Source organism: Cynoglossus semilaevis, chromosome 2, assembly GCF_000523025.1.
Source record: "Cynoglossus semilaevis isolate Cse_v1.0 chromosome 2, Cse_v1.0, whole genome shotgun sequence".
NCBI lineage: Eukaryota > Metazoa > Chordata > Actinopteri > Pleuronectiformes > Cynoglossidae > Cynoglossus > Cynoglossus semilaevis.
In genome coordinates this window covers 8,527,352-8,535,280 of record NC_024308.1, presented here as the reverse complement: position 1 = coordinate 8,535,280, position 7,929 = coordinate 8,527,352, and the positions used below count along the sequence as shown (strand labels likewise).

The 7,929-nt window shown below is 36.4% G+C and overlaps 2 protein-coding genes and 1 long non-coding RNA gene across 6 annotated transcripts in view; 2 read left to right on the top strand and 1 right to left on the bottom strand.

The window, feature by feature from the left end:
* Nucleotides 1–2,662, top strand: part of tpm4a (tropomyosin 4a) — a 21,460-nt gene extending 18,798 nt beyond the window's left edge. For 2 of the 4 annotated variants that reach the window (XM_025064106.1, XM_008335263.3), the window contains one exon: nt 1,566–2,662. In XM_025064106.1, the coding sequence (XP_024919874.1) occupies nt 1,566–1,648 (83 nt within the window). In that variant the 3' untranslated portion in view covers nt 1,649–2,662. Of the gene's footprint in view, nt 1–439; nt 652–1,565 lie in introns of those variants that run through there. The other 2 variants (XM_008335257.1, XM_008335268.2) reach the window with 2 other exon arrangements.
* Nucleotides 2,511–4,849, bottom strand: LOC103397023 (40S ribosomal protein S27-like). The gene is made up of 4 exons (XM_008335277.3): nt 4,692–4,849; nt 3,859–3,964; nt 3,655–3,765; nt 2,511–3,474 (listed from the first exon to the last, which is right to left on the bottom strand). The coding sequence occupies exons 1-4, from the start codon at nt 4,695–4,697 to the stop codon at nt 3,446–3,448; spliced, it is 252 nt and encodes an 83-aa protein (XP_008333499.1). The 5' UTR covers nt 4,698–4,849; the 3' UTR covers nt 2,511–3,445.
* Nucleotides 4,850–5,315: 466 nt separating this feature from the next.
* On the top strand, nt 5,316–6,595 carry LOC112488339 (uncharacterized). The gene is made up of 2 exons (XR_003052307.1): nt 5,316–6,016; nt 6,553–6,595. It is a non-coding gene; the product is annotated as an uncharacterized LOC112488339 (long non-coding RNA).
* The last annotated feature ends 1,334 nt before the right edge of the window (nt 6,596–7,929 follow it).

Here is a 7,929-nt window from a genome sequence, read left to right as displayed (position 1 = left end):
TGGAAATGTTGCCTGTGCAGAGGAAAGGAAGAGTGTTTCCTGCAGAATGTATAGAAATGTTTTTCCAGACACACGCTGTTACCGGTGCACAACCTTCACCATGTCAGCCATGCAGTGGTGGGGACAGATTTTACCCGTATCATACCTGTGAAGTTTCAGTTTGTATAGTTATTGAAGTGTTTTTTTAGAGGTTCAAAGGTGCCTTTAATGCTCAGAGCTCCCCCTGAAAAAGAACTGCACTCACATATGTGCCGTCTTGACATTTTTCTGCATGTATGCCAAGACCTGACCTATGTCCTTTGTCTTCTCCTTCCTCCCTTTGCTTTTTGCCTCCACCTCTCTCTCTCTCTCCCTCTCCCTCTGTCTTTTTGCTGCTTGTGTTTGTCTCACTTCTCTCCTTGCCACCTGCCTGTACCTGCTGTCGACCTCTGACCTCCAGATGAACTGTATGCTCAGAAGCTGAAGTACAAGGCCATTAGTGAGGAGCTGGACCATGCCCTCAATGACATGACATCTCTGTAGATGCTCTGCTTCTCTCTTCCCTTTACCTGTCTCTCTCCAAATGACTGGACTCTCTGTCTTTCCCTCTGTGGACTGTATGTGCCTTCTGCCGCTCAGTGCAAACAAAGTAATTAAAACCTTTGCAGTTTATATCTGTGTTCTGGTTGATCTAAAAGCCATCAAAGTTATTTTTTTTAAAATATCAGATTGACGAGTATTCTCTGATGTGTAAGAGATTTTGTTTGATGTCCAACTGATAATCACTTACAAAAAAAGGTGAGCTTTTCAGTTGAGATTTACTCTGGTTTTGGTGTGAATTAATATTTTCTGTTACAGTTTGAATCTTTATAAGATCAGTCAGTGCGTAAAATACAAACTCCAAACTCATTTGTCAAAAAGGTTGGTACACGTTTTAAAGATGCAGAGTAACATTAGTGATTTAGTAACAGACCTGAACCTGAAAAAAAACAAACTGTTGTGGTTGGACAAATTATTATTATTATAAGGGAATTTAAAGACACCCTGTTCCTAAATATAATTGACCCTGAATCCTTTGGTAGATGATGCCTCTAAAACAAAAACTTCCTACTAGTTAACCTGTTGATTGAGGATCCTTCTAGAATGTTCCTAGAAATCCTCTTTAAAGAGTTGCACGCGGTAAATTAAGTAATTCTCTTGTGAAAAATATTACAACTTTTTTCTTTATTATTAGAAGATATTATTGCTCTTTTTGAACGTGTACAAACTTTATTGGAAATGTTGTTTGTATATTAGGAACAACTTTTACCCATCATTAGCTTCACACGTAGGTAGGTAGGCTACCGGACACTCTTAACAGCCTCTAAGAGAATAAGGAAACTATGGGGTTTTTGCATGACCAACACTGATGTGTGGTTGAGTTTCTGCATGTGGCACAACTTAACCAAAAATTGTTGTTAATTCTTTTGTTTTTTTTCCACCACGGATGGTTTCTGGAAAACCCCACATTGTTCAGAAGAGTAAATGCTGCACATTGTTTGCTGTTGTTCAGGGCTTTACTGAGTTCCTTTCCTTTTTTTCTCCAGAGAAATTATCAAGTGCCAAAGAGGAGAACCTGGGTATGCACCAAGTCCTGGACCAGACCTTACAGGAACTCAACAGCTTATAAACACACAGAGAGGAAACTGGAGAGGATGATGTTGTCATCATCACATTCCATCTCATGTTCGACTCCATTCCACATTTCGGGCTGTAAAATCTCTATTCCCTCATGTAATGGGGGGCGGGGGGGTTAACTTAATGGTTGTCCCCTGAGGGTGTTTCGGCACAACTTTTGTTTCTTTTTTAATACTGAAGGTCTTTTTGAAATTGTCTTCTTTTTTTTTTTAATCTCCAGATATAATTGCAGAAATCCTATACAGAAATGTATTTTTGGCCACTCATTTGGAAAGAACTGGCAGTTGATACACCCACGGGAACCTCTTATTTGGTCAGTCAACCACTTACACAGCCTCAGTTTTATATTTTTGTGTGCACATACATTATGCCTGTCTTATATAGAAACACATAAGGCTACAGATGGTGTTGGGGTTTCTCTCACTCCTCAATAGTGCAGCTCTGAAGCGCCACCCGGTGGTAAAATAAAAGCCAGTTTACTTTTTTCAATGACGTCACAACATCCGTGGAAGCTACAGGTCACTTTACAGGAAGGTTTGAAGAAAGATATAAAGTGAGATATTTCTAAAATAAAACGTGCAGTTGTCTACATGCTCTTGGTAACCATTTTATTAGAAATACAATATATTGTATTACATGAGTGAGTGAAACCCTCAACCACTGGAAGCTGGGTTAAGTTTTGCCAACCATGGATACCTATTGTATATAGTAGAATAATTTTAGGTATGTGAGAGGTTGTAATGTTTGACTTTTTTGAGGAGAGGTGGGGTTACAGGTGGGGTTAAGGGTTTCATTTTTGCCACAGGAACTCTCAAGACCAAAGAACACACGTGAGGCGGATCTTAAATTGTTAAATTCTTTATTTTCGTTTTATTCTAATGGTCTCCGTGGTGTCATCTTGTGCCAGGGCCATGAGTAGCATCTCATTTTGAGTAAAGCTGTTTTGACATATTTCATTCTCCAACCCCTCTACGTCAGTCTAATAAATGTTTTACAGATACCACAACTCCTTTGCCTTTGATTTTGTACTTTTTGACAAAAAGACATACAGTACATGATAGAACTATATATCAACCCCTGTGTAGCAGAGTAGAACTACTGTCTGCCATGCATTAACAACTCTGGGTTAAACTCCACCCACTTCCCAGTCTTTGTCAGGAAGTGGATCTGGCCAAAAAAAACTGCAAAATGATTCCTACAGCTCAGCTGTTACTACTATAGTAATATAATGTCTTGGATAAGTAAACTAAGTGCACATGTTATTGACGTATATTAAATTGAAACGTAGGGAATGTCAGCTTAATGATTCCTGAGTCTGAATTTAGTTACAAAGTGTTGATTTTTTTTCATTGAGTTTTTCATCATTACTTATACTATATTATCATTCTTTGCTGATTGTTGAGCTTGTATGATGTGACCCATTGTCCAAAGCTTTGGTATGTCAAATCACTACTTAGTTATTGAAAAAAAAAATTATGACAAACCTTGACTTCTGTCAGTATGATGTCTATACTTAGTTTGTATCACTGGAATTTCCCAATTTGTGCTTATTTTTTTAAATACACACAAACAATGCATCTAAATAATTTGTAGGATAGTTTAGATGAGCAAAAAACATTTGTAAATTCATACAATACCATTTTATACATCATACAGTAGTTTTTTCGACTATCCTAATGAAAATGTTCCACTTATTGAGTCTTAATCAAACCCACTTCTGATTTCAGAGTTGGAGGCTCAGCCTCTTTAATCCATCCTCTCTGCTGTGGTTTTAAAGGTAAACTGATGCTCAGGAATGTTTCCGTCTGAAGGAGCATCCTACAGGGGAGGGGAAATTAAATTTAGAATATCAGGAAACAGATGGTGACGCTGAAGGTAGGTAGATTAGTTGTATATATCTTGACTTAATTACCTTAGATAGATTCCTATTTTAATAGGTTCCTATTAAAAAAACTGGCAGAAGAATGAGCAACTGCATTTATATCAGAGGTTTCTCACCAGTCGTTAGCCTGCACTTCCCCCCTCGTGGATGGCACAGGATTATAGAACATCCTGCACAAGGTACCACAGTCTGGGAATGGCTGAAGACGGTAGTGATCCTATAGCAGCCTGAAAAATGTAAGAATAACCCAGCCTTTGTAATCACACACGTTAGTGTTGAAGAAATGTCTAACAATGTGTGGAATTGTAGTTCACTTTTACCCATGCATTTAACATCCAAGAAATAGGAGTTAGGACTCTGCACCAGCCTTTTCTTTTTATGTCTTCTCTCATCTGTGAAGCTGGGGTGCATCAGATCCCTGGCCAGCTGTGATTGGAGGAACAAAGTACGTTCAATATTCCTATCACCTCAACAAGACTTTTTTTTTAAACTAACATCTCTCTGCCATCATGAAACAAATTTTATGCTTTTTATCTGCAATACCATATGCTTGAAAACCTAATTCATATAGTCTACATGCAATGTGTGCTTTATATTTACTGATGGGAAATGGTACACACTGAGAAAAATGATTTAGATAATAATATAATGTCCAACACATGAACTGCTTGTCAAAATATTCAACACAGAATTGTATAATAAATGCTTAATATTGACGAATTACATGTAAATATGTTACATTTTACCATGTAAAAAAATAATCAAGTAAACATTAACTTATTTGGTGGTAACCCATAGGATTAAGACACATTATTACATTAAGAGGTATTATTATTTTTTTATTATTATACTTCTATAATGAAAGGCTCGAAAACGTTGTCTTTTTAGTTGACACTGCCCCCTATAGCCTGTAGGATAAACAGCTGGTTTCTGGGATGTGCATGGACATGTCCAGGCAAGTCTGAACAGCTTTCCTAAAGCAATACCTGTTCATTTTATGACAGATATAACAAGTACATCACTAATAAACAGTATATTATATTAACATGTTAATGTGACTGTATCGGTCTGTTTCCACGTTTTAATTAAATGTAAAAAGGAGACAAAGTATTTATTGATGAAGAATGTGTTAAATGAAATAGACATTACTTACAGACATCTTGTCCAGATATCTCCAAAGTTTGCTGAAAGGTGAGTAAATCTTAGTTAATTGACTTTTTTATTCTTTGTTCTATCTCAACACTTACACTTGTGATCTGTTAAAGCTCTGCTATTACAACGTCTAAAGTATTACGAACGCCTTTGAACGAGGGGGTGGGTTCTGTGACGTCAGAGCAGGAACCACAGTAACTGACTAACTACTAACGTTGTAAACAACTATACAAAATGTTAAACTTCTAAAATATAAACGTATAGTTTAAAACAGCATTTTCAACTGTAGTTTGGTTAAGGCTTTAGATTAAAATACACACAAAACGTCATATATTCAGTTTATTGTTATAGATGACCAAAGGAATCACAACATATACACATGCATTTAGCCAATTCTACAGGTAAAGATTCATATTTTGATGAAATAACCCATACCTCAGTATCCCTTAAACGGAAAATACATTGCGTTTATCTAGTGTCGACTCATTTAAAAACATAGTCAAATCAGTCACGATTATTTGATGTAAAAAAAAAAAAGAAAAAAAAAAAAAAAAAAAAGAAAAGAAAGAAAAAAAAAGAAAAAAAAAAAAAAAAAAGAAAAAAAAAAAAAAAAAAAAAAAGAAAAGAAAGAAAAACAAAGAAAATAAAGATGACGGTAACAAAAACACTTCATACATGTGGGTAAAATACGACCTAAACCTATCGGTTTCATTATGGTACTGTCGACTATAAAAGCTGGCATTAGTGAACTAAGGTCACTCAGGCCATAGGTCTTGGTATAAATAAATTATTTCATGTCTTCAATGTGTTTTAAACATCTCGTTGCTTCATTACATCAGTGTAACAGCGAACACCATTGAAAAGTGAAACTAATTTCAGTTTGCCGTGGTTACGACTAGATTATCGATGCCTAACGACACCGTGACGTCTATAATTTTTCCATCCTGTGTCGCATGATTTTTCGTGCACATATCATTTCTAAAGCACTACTATTGTCACTGATTAGCAGCTGTACCTAAGACCGGGTGACATTACATTTAAAAACGAGCACACCCAGAGGCGCAGCAACAAAGGCAGTGACTTCCGGAGCCACGACGACAGCACAGAGTGGCAGTTGATTTGACCACACGGCTGCTCTGCGCACTGACGTCTGTGCTTTTGGACCGGGCGGGATATCCGCACTAGTAAAGCTAGCTCATAACATGGCGAAGACATACGATTACTTGTTCAAACTACTTTTAATCGGCGACTCTGGCGTCGGAAAGACCTGTGTGCTATTCAGATTTTCAGAAGATGCCTTCAACTCGACGTTTATCTCTACTATAGGTGGGTATATGTCGTGTTTATCGAACTGTGTTGCCTGAAAAGTGGCAAAAGGGCAGCCCATCCTGTCGTGCTAATTCGATGCTAACTGTTGCGGCTAGCGTCAATGTTATGTTGGTGGCTAGTCAGGAAATAGCTCAGCCGGTTCAATTTAGGCTCTTATTATACTAGAACTGCCGACAGACTCTGTTCGTTCTATTAGCAATGTCTTAGACTAATGTCCAAATAAAACAAGGTGGTTAGACATTCATCAGGACTTAGTTTTTATGTGGACTTTAACTGTGTAAAGTTGAGCTAGCAGGCTAACAGCTCTGTAAGTGAGTTGGTGTCATTTCTGCATATGACCAGCTGCCTGGACTCTGCTCTCTCCCACCCAACATTACATAATGAACTCTACACACTCGGTGATAGAGTAGTTTAATACTCCTGCTGTGATTATGATCCTGAAGCAAACTTTGCTCTTTGTAATTAGGACTTTGTTATTTCAAACTTGGTAAATAATACTATTTTATTTATTTGTTTGTTTTTTCTTCCTACAGGTATTGACTTCAAGATCAGAACAATAGAATTGGATGGAAAGAAGATCAAGCTACAGATATGGTAAAAAGAAAAAACCACCCACATGCTTTAATTTCACAGCTAGATTGAAAAATAGAAAGACTGATGACTAGACATGGGACAATATCAAGATTTCATGCCAACGTAAATCTGACTTGCATATATGAAATTTTAAACATTGTTTGTTTACCCTGTACTTCAATGAAAAACTTTTTTGGGTCAAAATGAGATTTGACTACTTAACCTTGTCTGCTGCTTATAAATAGTTTTATGTATGTTTTTAATCTGGAAAAAAACCATTGCAATGTGGCGCAATTTAGTTAGTCAGTTCGTTTATTATGTGACAATGTTTATAACTTTCTTAAAAAATAAATACCTTGCGTGTCCTTACCATCTTCATAAGCTGAGTGAACAATGTCATTTTGTCACCTCCCATTGTAACATAATACTTAGGCTGCCCTACAAACTGTGGCCACATAATTGACCTCTTTAAAAAAATAAAAGCAAAAAAACAAACTGAACATTATAATCCCAGAGGTAGGGTGTGTTTTCATTGTGTAGTGGAAGTAGGTTGGCCTGAGTTGGACGTAGCTGCTGTAAAGCAGGACAATAGCTACTGCAGTGCTCCTGCACAAAACAAAAAAAATGTGTCAAAAGCAAATGTCAATTTTAACCAGAGATATATTAAGAATGTAATAAATACTCTTTCACAGTCATTCATTTAATTAATTGTATAAATGTCTGCCTGCTAAACAAGCAAAATGTAAATTTCCTGTGATTACAAATATTATGTATTTCCCAGGAAACACAATTATGATTTATTTAAAGTGAAGTAGTTTACTCTGAAATTTCTCATACTGTATGGTTACCCCTAAACAAGACTGCAACAATTAAATGCTGAGTTCTGTGTGTCGTCTGAGTGTGACATATCAAATTGACCTTTTTTTCAATTTGCATGTAAAGTACCATTATTAAATTTGAAAAAATAATTTTAACAAAAGAAAGAATGACAACAAAACAAGCATAATGACAGACTTTGTAAACAAACTTTGTAAACAATTAGCAACCATTTACACCTGAACATTAATAACAGGTGTGTTGTCTACTCTGTGACTTCTTATGTGGTTCTTAGAAGTCAAGACAACAAATGGGTCACATTGTGGTTTGCAAAGCAGCATTCAAAATACTGTTTTGGTTGAGCCCGTTGACTAAAAACAGCAGTTACTCGTTGCAGCAGGGAAACAGCCAGGGCTCCACAGTAACTGTTTGTGTATTTTTGGTTGTGTGTGTGTATATATACATATATGTAAATATATACTCTTCTATATTTTAAAATTTTGACCAAGGATTTTTTTCCC

Bases quoted from the DNA above. Each gene is read 5' to 3' on its own strand.
- LOC103397023 (XM_008335277.3), bottom strand. The intron at 3,766-3,858 runs GTAAAAGTGAAC...TACATTTTTCAG, and splicing joins CTTGGATGTTAAATGCATGG to GCTGCTATAGGATCACTACC. The intron at 3,475-3,654 runs GTGAGAAACCTC...CCTCCCCTGTAG, and splicing joins GAAGTGCAGGCTAACGACTG to GATGCTCCTTCAGACGGAAA.